Genomic DNA, 14,216 nt, shown 5'->3' with positions numbered 1-14,216 from the left:
CGGGCTGTCTTCTTGTGTTCCGCGAGAACCCTCACCGGCCCTGACCCGGCAGCTGATATGAGACTGGCTCTGAGTGCTACTGAGCCACGCTTTGACTTGCTCTTAAAAGGGAAGCAGTACCACCCATCACATTAGTATTTGTATTAATCTGTGTAATAAACATTTAACATTTGCAACTCTCTCTTTGCAAAAATGCACTCGACAACATTGCTGGTAAGTGAAAACGGGGGGTCCCTGGAACTTATTGAAGGCTTTTGGGGTTCCTCCAAGCAAAAAAGTTTGAGAACCCCTGCCTTACGCGAACACCATTATTCTGCGGTGCAAGTCTTTTTGTTGAAATTTTGCCTGTAATCATGTCCTAGACTTCAAATACTCCTCGCTCCTGTGTTCACTGGCTCCTGCGTTCTCCCAAGCGAGATTTCGCCTCCGCTATGCAATGCTGATATGTAGGTTTCCTTAGAACCAGCAATAAGAAATGTCCAATCTCCATTCACTCAATCATGCACTCAATGCGCTTACGCTAAATAAGGATGTGAATTGCTACTTAGCTGATATACCTTGTTTCCTCAGCTGGATACTGGTTCAAAGCGCGTTGATCGCCCAAACATGATGATGCTGAGGATTACAGTCTTGGTTAAAATTTTTCAGGGCAAATACGGTTTCCATTTAGCCGATTACTGGGGAACGGGGAAGAGCAAAAGGCTTTGAAACGCGATGACGAAGGCTCTTCGTATCGTACAGCGATATCCCGAGAGCCATGAGTTCCCCAGTATACGGCTGGAAAGGAAGCCATGTGACCTGAAAAAATGTGACCAAGGCTATGCTTTCTATGCCTTTAGAACATATTATCTGTATGTTGTGATCAGTCTATTTTTGCAATATAAAGCTGAAAAAAGATCACAGGAGAGAAACGGAAAAAGAAATAGGCGCATCAAATCAAACCCTTGTTTATGGAGAAGTTAAGAAATTTCAGGCAAAAAACATTGCCAGGCATGCCATATCAATATATTGCCACACTGCTGACACTCTGCCGGCGCCACCTGGTAGCCGAACCTTGTCTCCCAGCGCGTGGCCGAGCGTCTTCTTTGTCTTGAATGAGCTTGGCGGTTCGGCGAGCCTCGTCCTAGAAAACGGCTGTGCTTCACGGTTTCTGCTGCGTTTGTCGGTGACAATATATATATATATATATATATATATATATATATTGTCACCGTTTGCATTTCGTGCTTGGGAGAGGCGCACTGTGTGTGCATGCGCTGTCGACTGCGTTTGTCGGTGACAATATATATATATATATATATATATATATATATATATATATATATATATATATATATATATATATATATATATATATATATATGTCTGGGAATTAAAATTGCCATGGCTGTGGCTTAGGAACACCAATTATTTCTCCTCTGAAAAGAAGAAAAACTGTTCTGATTACTTTTCCCACACTCTTTCCCTTCGTTTCCGTGCTTCTGTCCCATGGCGTTCATGTATTTCCTTTCATTTTGTTTGCGATGCGTTTGTAATTCAGACTTATTCGCATTCACAAATTACCCTGCGTCCTACAAGAATTACATATTTCTTGCGCCCTTTATGCTTCTGGTGATGCTTTTCTGCAACCTTGGCGCTACTTTTGGCTACTTTTGACACTTCGGCAGCTGGTTGGCTACTTTTTTGGCTATTTTTCAGCTTTTTGTGGCTACTTTTAAAATTTAGGACCTGGCAACCCTGGCGGCGGCTTGTTTAGGTTGTTTAGGCTGTTTGTACTCGTGTTTGGCTGCACGAGAATATTGTCTTTTGACCAGTAGCTGGCTAGCTAAGTTGGCATAACGCAGAAGCTTTGCACGAAGGCAGAGAAAACTCTTGCTGAAGTTTCCAGCCGTCGGTATCTGTGCTGTGCACTAACAAAGTTTTGCCGTGAGTTACCAGGTTGGTATTGGTTTAAATTGACACTTTCTTTCGGTTTCGTTGAAAGCACATTTTATTGTATCATACAGGCCCTCGAAAAACTTGCCCCCTTTTACGTATTGCTTCTAGTTGGGTGCTCTTTAGCGAACTTGTTTGCATTTCGTGCTTGGGAGAGGCGCACTGTGTGTGCATGCGCTGTCGACTCGAGAGCGTGTCCAAACATTCTGACAACTTGGAATGAGTGACATGTAAACCCACTGCTTGGAAAGGTTTCTGTTTTCGTTGCAAGATGCGTACTTGTTAGCCGACTTTCCTAAATCAGTCCTGCTTTCTGCTACTGTGGACATTTAAGTTGACCTTCCTTGGTAAACTTTTCATTCCTTATGTAACTCCTTAAAGATAAATGTTTCGCGAAGTGCTACGGACTTGTTTGTTTGTTTGTTTGCTTGTTTGGAAAGTGCGGAAGCGTATACTTTACTGTTGCGCACCCTGTGTGCAAATTGCCGCGTTGTTTTCGGGTACAGTTGCTTACTCTGTGTTCTTTGCCTTTTCCCTGCGAGTAGTAGCGCCCTTACTCGGGGCGCAATGAAGCGAAAACGGTCGTGTCCCTACGGGCCGACCAACGACTACGTGCTGAGCAGCCCCATCGGCCGCCTCGCCGTCAAGAGCTGCCCGAACGGCCTTCACAGCCTGCACCAGGTAGACGACATCGACGACGCGACTTTTTCCCCGGACCTGAGGTAACACAATCGCCCTGGAGAACATATGCACATGTCGGTTATCACACCCTGTAACCAACACTCCTTGCACCGCCTTCGATCCACTGTATCAGGCCGCTACATTTCCATTCCGGAGCAAACTTCACGAGCATTATTTGTAATGCGAAGGCAAGATAACCGCTGGTCCTTAAGGGTAACGGAGTGGATTCCAAGAGAAGGCAAGCGAAGCAGGGCGCGGCAGAAAGTTAGGTGGATGGATGAGATGAAGAAGTTCGCGGGGATACAGTTGCTGCAACTGGCAAAGGACAGGGTTCATTGGAGAGACATGGGAGAGGCCTTTGCCCTGCAGTGGGTGTAGGCAGGCTGATGATCTTATCTGATCTGATCTGCTGCAGGGGCATAATGCTATCACGAAGTGTTTTGCATGTCAGAAAAGCATGTGGGAATTAATCCATTGTAGCTTGTATTGTGCATTAAGATATCATGCATTAAAGTATTGGAGGCTTGGCGTCGCTCAGTTGTCAGTTGTGGCACTCACATCTGAAACATTGCCTCTTATTAAACATAGACATACTTGCTGCTTCCATATTTTAGCATGCTGTTTAGGTTTTTCTTTCTGTGGGGTTCTCGGCTGTGGCTAGCCTGTATCAATTTGTCCACCTTGTATTTTCTTTTTTATTCCAATAGACTGATTCTGATTCTGAACTGTTTGTGACTACATGATTATTGTAACCATATTTCTTTTACGATTCTCTTGAGCCCTCAGACTCCCTCCTCTAAAATTCCCCAAAAAATGCTTAAATCTGCCATTTTTCATGGAATCGCCGAAAACTAGGAGCCTTGACCATGGCAGTTACGATAAAGTGAGGACAGAACATTACTGCATTCCCTTAATTTTTTTTCATTTCAGCGTTGAAGTGAAGCTACTGAGTCAGGAGTTTGAAGACAATGGCTACACATACCGGCCAGTGCTGAGCTGCGTGTCATGGCTTGACGCCTACTTCAAGAACCCATGCCAAGAGCCACGGCTTCTGCCTGCTATATGTGGAGCAACTGTTTTTCCTCGAGGTGTGTTGCTTGCAGCATCGAGGACGTTCCTTTTCCTGTCATATTTGGTTGGTGACAACCGTAAAGTTGCTTTGTTGCATCTAGCTTTGTTGCTACATTCGGATGTGTCACGAGCTTTTTATTTGTGTCCAAGGTGGACAAACCATGGACAGAAAGGTTCGCCTGAGAAAGTCTCTCCTCTTCTTTGCTTTCAAATATCTAACATTGGTGCCAATTTATTGCTGGAAGTTACAAGGGCAGTGCATAAGAACAGAAAGTTGGGCTAGTTGTACAGAAGTGTTCATTTTGAGTGATATCAGCTCAAGAAAGTACACGGCTTGTCTTGTCGTGTTCTTTTGTGTCTCTGTTGTTGCGCTCATATCACTCAAAATAAGAGCTGTGGTGCTCATTGCATCTAAAATTCGTGTTTATATTGCAGATGGTGAACGTTAAAGGGATACTGAAGCAAAATCTTAAAATTGAACAAAAACGCTGAAAATATATTCTCAGAATGTGATAACACCAAAGTCTAGTCGTCACTGCGCATATTTTTCAGCTGATGGTTTTATTTTCGATGTTCTATGAGCGCGCACGCCAAGCCCTCCCGGCCGGCGCGAGGTGAAGAGCGTGACGTCATGACATCCCGCAGCGGCAAATATGGTGGCGCCCTTCGATGCATGACGCCTCGCTTCAGACTGCATTCATCGTTGTTACTGCCTTCCTCAGCGCGTTCAATGGCCATAAATGGGCCACCGGTCTTTCGCTTCGTCTCCTGTTGCCCACAAGAAAACTTACAAGTAATCAATTTGCTTTATTTTTTATTTAGAGTGACGATTCTGCCCCCTTTAGGCTTATGAGGGGCGTCGGTTTGTTGACAAACATGGTTCCCCTTCTAACCACTAGATGGCGCCACTAATCTAAGCATCGTCGTGCCTCTGTTTTAAAAGTAAGAATGTTAGAAATGGCGTAAAGTCCGGGAAAAGTAGCTGCATTTAGCGAAGGTAAGCGTGCATACGGTTATTGTATGTAGACTGCATCGATTAACATCTTGACATATCTGTGTACACCGTGAGCAGACGACAACCGCGAGTAGCGATGGCAGTCGTGCTCCTGCGGAAACGGTGGGCACACGGGTGTAACGACGTCTAGTCGCAGCTTCCACAGGTGGCCGCCAGGTACAACGATACGGCAATAAATCGCAAAAAAAAAAAACGTGTTATCAGTCTTTCTTGCTAAAATCCTTGTCACATTTATCAATTTTAGCAGTCCAGCTCTTGTTTCATGTAAAAGAGCAGCTCCAAAAGTTTGGTTCAGTATCCCTTTAAGGTGTTGAGGAGTGGCTTTGTTTTCTTAGGTTCTTTTTTTCCATTGTCTTCGTCTTCTTCAGACTTGCGGGTTTTACGGAAACTCGAGAGAGATCAAAGACAAATTATTTATAAGCAGGAAATATGTACAAAGTATTCGAAACTACTTGCAATGGACAAACTTTCTGGCCGCCCCTCGGACCCCCTCTGCGGTTACTCAAGCAAGGGGTCTGCCCACCTAGCTCCAGAAAAGTCGACATCTGAGAAGCAGTGCTGTGGCGATTGAATAGGAAATTATCCCCCCCCCCCCCCTCTCCACACATAAAAGTGAAAGAGGTAAACTAGAGCTCCCCCTGATATCAGTTTGGAGTATTCCAGTTCGTCAAAAGTGATAGGATTTCTCACTCTCCTTCATACAGTTACCCATGTATTGCATAACATCGCTTATCGCATTTGCAGCAAAGGGACTCAAAACAGACCGGATACCAGCCGCCAACACAAGAGCATCTGGCACCTCAGTCGCGCTTAACGACCCATGCGGTCGTTCAGTTCCTATGATGCCTGTGCCACTCACTGTTAACATACTGCAAGAAACGCTGTACATCATCATAGAGCAGAAAATAAGGTCTGGGTTTTCTGTCCAACTCGCGGACAATCCCACAATAACCAGTAAGACGCATAAAGAAAAAAAAAAGCAATGTGTAGAACCTTATGCTAGAGGTAGTTAACTGTCACAAGGAAAGAGGTCGTGGTGGTGAGTATTAATAAAACAGTAGAATATTGGTTCACTAAGCAGAGCCAACTGTTCCTACTGCTGAATGCAAATTGAATGGTTTGAGCCCTGGCCATAGTGGCTGCGTCTCAGTGGCAGAAAAACCTGAGAGTGCCCATGCCCAGAGATGTCAGTGCCCCCGAAGTGCTGCTATTAATCAGCTGTTCACTGCAGTATTCATTCTAGTCTGGGCACAGCTTTGCCCTGAAAAATTTCATTGCAACCTTCTTAATTTTCATTGTTACCATTCTGCTCATGGGCTGGTTTCCCTGCAGCACCGTACAATGAAAATTCTTGCCTTCTCGAACTTTTATGAGATGTAATTTGTGGAAGAAAATGAAAAATTAAGGGGCGATAAATTGGTGGATTGATGCAGATTAAAAGAGAGAGCATTATTTTTTCACTCACCAGTCTATTCCAGTTCCGATTCTATGCCAATGGTGTCATCTTCCCATCTCTCATTATGTCATATCCTGCACTGCAGCAGAGCAGTAACAGTGTAGTGGTGCAGCGATTAAATGATGCGCCACTACACTGGCAGGTGGCTGTTTCATTTACTAATCCCCTGGTCGTATTATGGCATTCCAGGGTGAGGAGGTTCTCGGTAGGCGTGTATGAAGTTAGACCGAGTGCTCGCTTATAGGCTTTCAGAATCTGAATATCGACAGAATGTATATGCTTGAGTTGATATGGAGTGGATTATGTTGTACGCCTGGTGACTAGCGCCTGAACGAGCCAGATGGTGTCAGCAGCCTTGGGTCCCTGATGTCCTTTGGATAGCTTGGTATTAATCCGGAGGATCTGGACTGTGGTCCGATTAAGGAAATGTAAGAGTTGTCAAACACAGCCACCAGTAGGGCTTTAGACCCAGACTGCTCTTCCCGAGCAATGCAAAGAAGAAATAGTTCCCAGAACCCTCATTTTCGCATATAAAGCTCTTTGGGAGGCTGGCTATCTTGCACGTAGGCCTCCTGTTGTCAGTTGTTTACCTCTTAGTCATTGTTATTTTTGCTGAGTCATTCTTAATCTGGCGTCTCTCTCCTCTCCCTCACAAGTGGAGAGGGGGACTCCTCCTAAGCACCACCTGTCAGCTGGCCTTGTTTGGTGGGTGGATGTTTGTTTGTTTGTTTGTTTGTTTATGGGGTTTAACGTCCCACAATGACTAAGGCTATGAGAGACGCCGTAGTGGAGGGCTCCGGAAATTTCGACCACCTGGGTGGATGTTTCACATCCACCCAGGATGTGAAACATCCTGGGTGGATGTGATGGTGAAACATCCTGGGTGATGGTGTTCCCCTAAACATCAAGATGTTTAGGGGAATCCTCCAAGGTGGAGTAGAATTGTAATAAGGGAGTAATTACTCATTGACATCCACCCAAGCGCAGCCATACGGCTACAAAGGGAAGCTATACAACTTTCTCAGAAACTTCGCGGTGAAAAAAAAAGTTTTCACAGTTTCCTTTAAAGGTGCACTGAAGAGGAATCTGAACTTGTCTTTTTGCCGCGGGAACTCGATCTACACGTTCCGAGCTTTCTTAGAGACTGCGATTTACTGCCCTGTGTGGCCGATTTCCCCAATTAAATCGAATTAACGTCCGGCTCCCGCCTTTTTTTTTTAATTCTGCCTCGTACGGTGGGCGGAGTCGACCAACGCGTGGAGCGCCTTTCACCCAGTCCCGTGGCGGCTTGCCGCTCTGCCATCGGCGGAGTAATACGTCGTAGTCCGTAGTAGCAAATAGCCCGCACGTATATTTATTTCTTCGGGCTTATTTTGCGGCTATATTATCCGCGAATGAAACTATTTATTCATGGAAACCTAAAAAACAAAATAAAGCGAAAGCAAAGCCTCCACGGGACTGGATGAAAGGCGCTCCGCACGTTGGTCGACTCCACCCACCGTACGAGGCAGAATTTTAAAAAAAAAGGCGGAAGCCGGACGTTAATTCGTTTTAATTGGGGAAATCGGCCACACAGGGCAATAAGTCCCTGTTTCTAAGAATGCTAGGAACGTGTGGATCGAGTTCCCGCGGCAAAAAGACATGTTCAGAATCCTCTTCAGTGCACCTTTAACTGCAAAGTTTCCGAGAAGGCTGTATAGCTTCCCTTTGTAGCCGTCTGGCTGCGCTCGGGTGGATGCCAATGAGTAATTGCTCCCTTATTACAGACATTTTTTGCCATCATAGCTCTCCTAATGCTCTCTCATTAAAAATGCATTTCTGCATCATTCCATTGATATATGTTGCAAACCATTTCATGAGGCAATCCAAGTACAGGGTCGTCCACTTTTAGTGTGAACAAGCAAGCATGTGACCGCACTTTTCGAAACACCAGTGCGTCCATGGACCCCGTACATATCAGGCCACTTCGGCAGTGAAGGAGTAAGAAATAGCAGATTATGGCTTAAAGGTGAACTAAAGAGGGTTCTGAACTCGTCGTTTTACCACGGGAACTCGATCTACACGTTCCGAGCAGTTTTAGAAACTTCGAATTATTTCTGCGTGGCATATTTCCCCTGTTTAAATCTGTTTAAACATCCGGCTACAGCCTTTTTTTGAACTCGCTGCTGACGGTAAGAGGAGTCAGGCAACCTTTCAGTCAGTCCCGTGGTAGCTTGCTGTTCTGCCATCGGCGGAGTGGTACGTAGCGATCGGCGAAGGCAAAGAGTCCACGCGTATTTTTATTTCTGTGGGCCTAATTTGTAGCTGCGTAGTCTCTGACTGGTTCTATTTATTCACGGAAACCTGAAAAACAAAATAAAAGCGAAAGTGAAGCCGCCGCACGACCGCCTGAAAGGCACTCCACGCGTTAGTTGACTCTTCCTACCTTCAGCGATGAGTTCAAAACAAGGTGGGAGCCGGGACAATCAATCCTATTTAAATTATGGAAATCGCCCACACAGGACAATAATTCGAAGTTTCTAAGAATGCTTGGAACGAGCAGATCGAGTTCCCACGATAAAAATGCCGAGTTCAGATTCCTTTTTAGTGCACCTTTAAAGGGACAGTGAGGAGAGCTCTATTAATATTTTTTTTTAAAGCAAAATCCGATAGTTCGGCATTTCATGGCTTTGTTGCCACTTGGCCGGCAGCGAAAGATGCATTGATTTCTAAAAAATTTGGATTCGAAGTTGAAAAAGTTTTTCCCTCCGCTCTGATTCAAACTTGGGATTCTCTTATGACGACACAGGACTAAGTGACGTGAAGCATGACGTGCACATGACGTAACGCAGACTCTGTGATTTCTAGCGGCCAGCAGTGCGGCCTAGCAGCAGCTGAAAAGAAAGCTACCGCTGGTCACACGTTGAAGGCATCTATCGGCTATTGCGGCCGTCGCTACCGTCGCTTCGTTTACGTTTGCACCGGCGTTTTGCCAGCGTTACGATGGATCCTGCTCTCGAAGTTGTCAACGAAGTTCTCGCAAATAGACACCTTTAGCATACCGTGTACCTTGTTACCGTTAGCGGAATACCGGGAGCCCGCCTACTGCCGTTGAGCAGGCGCTGATTGGTCCCGATGCTGCAGGCGCGCGCGTAGCTGCCGGGTACGTGGCGCCATCTGGCGATGTCAAGGAGATTTGCGCATGCATTGGCTGCGCCTCGGTGATTCGTAAATTCTCGTGTCCTAGTGTTGCTAGAACCATTCTAGCAACACTGTTTTGTCCTACGACGTTTTCACGCTTGTAGTTGCGAGTTTGGCCTGTGGCGGCGATGCCTGTATTTTGGTTCTTGCTCTTTTCTACGTTACAAGAGCTTTGTTGTCAGTATGAGTGGCGTTTTTGTAATCAGGAGCTGGTATTCTGTCGGTATAAGCCAAATTCAATTTCTCCTCAGTGTCCCTTTAAGCTGAAGGTAGTCTGAAATCTACCTTACTTGCGTCTTCATTCTTAGTTCTCTGTGATGTGATGCGATTTTAATCATGCACTTCAATTTTGTTGTTGCTCCAGGTTCCTTCTCGGGATTGGTGTGGCGGAGGCTGTCTGAGGAGGTCGCAGCTGGGAGAGTAGTGAGCTACGGGGAACTGGCCGAGCTTTGTGACAACCCCCAGGCCTCTCAGGCTGTCGGCTCTGCCATGCGGCACAACCCGCTCCAAATCTTGGTCCCGTGTCACCGCGTCGTACGCCAGGATGGCTCCTTGGGACACTACTGCGCCGGGAAGCGAGACAGAGTGAAACAGTGGCTACTCACTCGCGAGGGCATTGCGATTGAGAAAGCTGCAAAGACCTGGAAACAGAGGGTTAGACGGACATTCTGAATGCCGAGAGCCTTCTTACCACTGAGCCAATGTGGCAGAATGTTTGAACTTACTTGAGTTGGAATGTCATAAATGTGTGGTTATCCTTTAGAGAGAATCCTGCAAGCTCCAACAGGGTGCTAAGAATTTATTCTGTTTGATTGCTTGTTACAGATTTTTACATGGAGCCTTGTATTCAGAGGTGCCGGTGGACAAATCATGCTACATATATATATCCTTGCCTACTGGCTAGTTACATTTAAGAAGTTCTGATGTTTCCACTCATGTTGATACTTTGTGTTGCACAGAATGTGCATTGTACAAATCATGTTCTGTGTTCGCCAATGCTGGTCTGGTGTCAGCAAACGGAGGACACTTTATTTTTGTGGTGGTATGTCTGCTTTGTCAAAAGCTGAATCCTGTGGCAACTGGACAGCTCAGGCATGAAGATATCTTTAAGGGAAATAGGTTTCAGCATTGTGAAGGTTGCCTGACTCGCTAGAAGCCAGTTGGAAGCAAAAGTGAAGCAGGTTGGGTTCTCCAGCCTTACCTGCCCGGTGTTCTGGTACCAATGAAAGAGTACCAACATAAGTCAGTTTTTTAGTTTGATTGCAGGGTGCATTGCTTTTTCTAGTTGCAAATTTTGTTCACACTGCGAAGTGTAGCATGAATAGGGAAGTTTATGCTATATCTTTGGCTGCTTGTTTGCCATCTTGCATGCTTCTGAAGATGCCTGCTAGCTATATTTTGTGCTTTGTTGAATCTACACTGCTGTTTTGGTTTAGTGTTTACTATAAGTTTTTAGGGAAATCTACCCAATGATGAAAGCGCATTGTCATGTGCTAATGGGGATGCAGCGGAAGTGGACGCTAGTTTAGTTTTAACTTGTCCACAACTTGTTCTTGAAGATAGTGCAGTATGTTATACTTTTTCTTTTGCAATTCTGCTTGACATTTGTGGGCCTTGCTATGATACTGCTCTGAAAAAACAAACTGCTTTACACATGCTCCCAAGGTGCATTTTTTTTTCTCGCTGTTTATATGATAAAGCTAAACTAACCTTGTAGCAAGGAGACATGATTTCATGCCTCAATTTTTTTTTTTAAACATGAGCCAGGCACGCTTGTGAATATGTGAAAGATTGACATAACTCGTGGCTTCACAGTAACTGTAATACCCTTAATGTTCCGACATGTACTGTGGAAGTACTATGTGCTTGTGTTTACTAACTGCTTGTATCTAGTGGTGTTACTCTAGGAAACTGCACATTTGCTAAAGTTAGCCATCTTAGCCAAGGCTGCCTAAATGCTGCACGAGAATCCATTGTTTTCCTTTCATTCTCTTTTTAATAGCTGTTTGTTTAATATGACCAGGAAAGTGCATGAGGTCAGTGAGCTGAAAAAATGACATTTAAAAGCAACTGCTCATGTTCTTATTGCTGGCTATATGTTCTCTTGCTTCAGAGCTGTCAGAAAAGATTGGAGGACCATGTTGCTGAACTACTCATTTTGTCATGTTTACGTGCAAGTGCTGTTTACCCTCTTTTTGAAATAATGTTTGTGAGCTTGTGAAAGGTTTTTTTACGAGTACGTATCTACTGCAAGAATCAACAAGTGTTTGTTGACATGTGTTCTATGCTCATGCTAAGTAAATATTTTTTTATTCCTCGACTTCTGCACTCCATGTCCAGATGAAATGACATAATTTCAAGCACACTTCTTTGCCAGTTCATGCAAGCGCAGAAAGTTCAATAGCGTGCAGAATTTATGTTCTTAAGAGTGTCTACTTCCCAATATCGACTTGCCATCGTGGAACACTTTCTAAGATGTTCTACAGATGAATACAAGATGAAAGAATGTGAGAACACCAATGTGGAGTGTGATGTCAGTACATAATGGCAGTTGAAATTATTCAAAAGCCCTTCACTGCACTGTTCCCCATAGCCCACATGCAGCTTTGCAATGTGAACCCCCACACACGCACACATACACACTGCCATCATTTTTCAACACTAGCCATGCGGGGCAATTGCCTGCTGTTAGGTAAACCATTTGCATTTCCCACGCTACAAAACTCATTCCAGACACTATTTGCAACACTTTCTACACTGCAGGCTCAAGTTATGCTTCAGTTAATGCTCCAAACTTGCACTCCACATGGGTGGCACACATTGTGACACATACTTGCCAATGCTTGAAGCATGATAATTCAGGCAAGCGCCCTAGGAGATTCAGCATGATGGTGGCACACACACACCGCGGGGTGCGCCCAAAAAAAAGCGCGAGTAGCATACGCACTACTAGAGTTCTTATTCTGACGTTATCCTTTCAGCTAAAACCCTATCAAAGGTACTGCCAGCTCCAAAAAACATGCAAGGCCTTGCACTAAAAGTGCCACGTTTCATGTCTGAAGAGTGTAGAGTGTATGCACGATGTCACAGCCCACATATGCCAAACTGCAGCGATTCTGCATTTTTTTTTTTTTTGAAAAGAAGGAGGGGGGGGGGGGGGGGGCGAAACTTGTCCATCGGTAAAAACCACTTTGGTAAAAACCTTCCATTACCATCGTACTAATCCTCAAGTGAAGAGCAAACCGCACAACGAAAACGCTTGTTCGCGTCTGGTCAAAAGGACGAAAATGTGGTGTTTAGACTTTGACCTCAGCATCAGGAGTCCTTGGAGACGCTTTCGGGCTCTCCCCACAAATACACCAGTCCTCGTGTAGCAGTCAGTAACACCGCTTTCGACGGATGCTGGGACAGCGACGACACTGGGGCCTCGGTCGGGTGGCGGAGCCGGTCGACCAGCGACCCTTCCACCAGGTTCCAGCAGCACACGTGACCATCCTCCGAGCCGGAGTAGACGTGCGAGTCGTCCTGACTGAGACAGCAGTCCAGGTAGAACTGCGCGTTCTTGTGACCGCTGAACTGTTGCAGCGACTGTCCGCTTGCTTTGTCCAGAAGTCTCAAGACCCCACCCAGGCAGCTCACGAGCATGCACAGGCCGTCCCGCGTCATCTGGACGCGCGTAGCGGAGCACCCCAACGCGTCTCTGTACATCTTGCCCATGCGCAGGTCGTAGCGACGCACCGAGCCGTCCAGCGACGAGGTTACGATCTCGTGATCAGTGGCGAGCACGCTTGTCACGGCGTCGCGGGCCTCCTTGAGCGCTTGCAGGGGGTCGCGGGCTCGACTCCTGGTGTCCCAGCAGCACACGCTGCAATCGATGGAGCCTGATATGACGACCGAGGAGTCCTCGTTGAAGCAAACTGCCTGCACGGAGCCCGCGTGACCACGCCACTTGCGTGTGCTCTTCGCCGTGGTCACGTCCCAGAGCACGACTGACTTGTCGGAGCTGACCGAGGCGATGCTAGCGTTGTCGCAGGAAGCCCGGACGTCAAGGACGTCGCCGGCGTGTCCCAGATACGTTTGCAGCAGAGAACCGCGGAACGGGTTCCAGAGTTTGACGGTGCGGTCGCTACCGCCGCTGAGGCAGTAGTTGCCGTCGGCGTTGAAGCGCACAACACGGACGGCGCCCTGCTTGCAGTCTAGCTGCTTGATGTTAAGGCTCGGAACTCCGGCCACCATGTCTGCCGCGGATTATCGATTGTCTTTCTGTCCGTTTTTCAAATGACTGCACACAATCTGCAAGACGCTGAGCCGTCGTTGCAAAGCTTCACGCTTAACTTCTCCATCTCACCCGACATAAGCGGCGCCATTACTCACGCGCACTAAGATGTGGCTTGGCTCGATGCCGCCTGCTTCAAAGCCAAAGTAAAAAACGTTAGCGAATTGTTTTTTTTTGTTGTTGTTGTGGTGTTATCAAACTGTTAAGTTCAACAAATCTGCAAGTGTCTCGGTGTTCATTTTTTAATACGTATAAATACAGACTCCAGCGTCAACGTCTCACTTTTGACAGGTGTGGTGCATGATTAAAAGGAAGTTTCGGTTTCGAATGCAGCCACGGCTTCCAGCGCCTGCATCATTTGGGTTTTGCAGCTAACGTGTAGCGTTAAAGTAACCACAGTGTTCGAGGTGGTTCTACTGTTAAAACTAAACAGGCCCCTTTCCTGTCAAACTGTTCACACATGCCTAGGTAGCACCGAAATGTTAAAACGCCATTAATTTTCTTTTTTTCCGAACTTTCCTAGAACGTTACAGATAAACGCTGAAATAACGTTGCTTTTACCATCAATTAAACATTCCAGCAATATAAATTCAACTTGTACT

General features: G+C 46.0%; 2 protein-coding genes across 2 annotated transcripts; one reads left to right on the top strand and one right to left on the bottom strand.

Annotated features, from left to right (window-relative positions):
• The first annotated feature begins 1,744 nt into the window (after nucleotides 1–1,744).
• agt (O-6-alkylguanine-DNA alkyltransferase) lies at nucleotides 1,745–10,882 on the top strand. Its single transcript, XM_089587955.1, has 4 exons — nucleotides 1,745–1,938; nucleotides 2,484–2,657; nucleotides 3,547–3,704; nucleotides 9,703–10,882. The coding sequence occupies exons 2-4, from the start codon at nucleotides 2,503–2,505 to the stop codon at nucleotides 10,008–10,010; spliced, it is 621 nt and encodes a 206-aa protein (XP_089444081.1). The 5' UTR covers nucleotides 1,745–1,938; nucleotides 2,484–2,502; the 3' UTR covers nucleotides 10,011–10,882.
• LOC149348148 (WD repeat domain-containing protein 83-like) lies at nucleotides 9,640–13,701 on the bottom strand. Its single transcript, XM_089587954.1, has 2 exons — nucleotides 12,647–13,701; nucleotides 9,640–9,901 (listed from the first exon to the last, which is right to left on the bottom strand). The coding sequence occupies exon 1, from the start codon at nucleotides 13,572–13,574 to the stop codon at nucleotides 12,654–12,656; it is 921 nt and encodes a 306-aa protein (XP_089444080.1). The 5' UTR covers nucleotides 13,575–13,701; the 3' UTR covers nucleotides 9,640–9,901; nucleotides 12,647–12,653.
• Nucleotides 13,702–14,216: the final 515 nt, after the last annotated feature.

The sequence above is a fragment of the Amblyomma mixtum genome, chromosome 4 (genome assembly GCF_055824585.1).
Source record: "Amblyomma mixtum isolate Tamu chromosome 4, ASM5582458v1, whole genome shotgun sequence".
NCBI lineage: Eukaryota > Metazoa > Arthropoda > Arachnida > Ixodida > Ixodidae > Amblyomma > Amblyomma mixtum.
This window is presented reverse-complemented; position numbering and strand designations above follow the sequence as displayed.

What these genes read in the sequence shown, in the direction of transcription:
- agt (XM_089587955.1), top strand. Translation starts at nt 2,503, where the DNA reads ATGAAGCGAAAACGGTCGTGTCCCTACGGGCCGACCAACGACTACGTG. An exon ending in ACTTTTTCCCCGGACCTGAG is followed by an intron (nt 2,658 to 3,546) that starts GTAACACAATCG and finishes TTTTCATTTCAG; the next exon opens with CGTTGAAGTGAAGCTACTGA. An exon ending in AGCAACTGTTTTTCCTCGAG is followed by an intron (nt 3,705 to 9,702) that starts GTGTGTTGCTTG and finishes TTGTTGCTCCAG; the next exon opens with GTTCCTTCTCGGGATTGGTG.
- LOC149348148 (XM_089587954.1), bottom strand. Translation starts at nt 13,574, where the DNA reads ATGGTGGCCGGAGTTCCGAGCCTTAACATCAAGCAGCTAGACTGCAAG.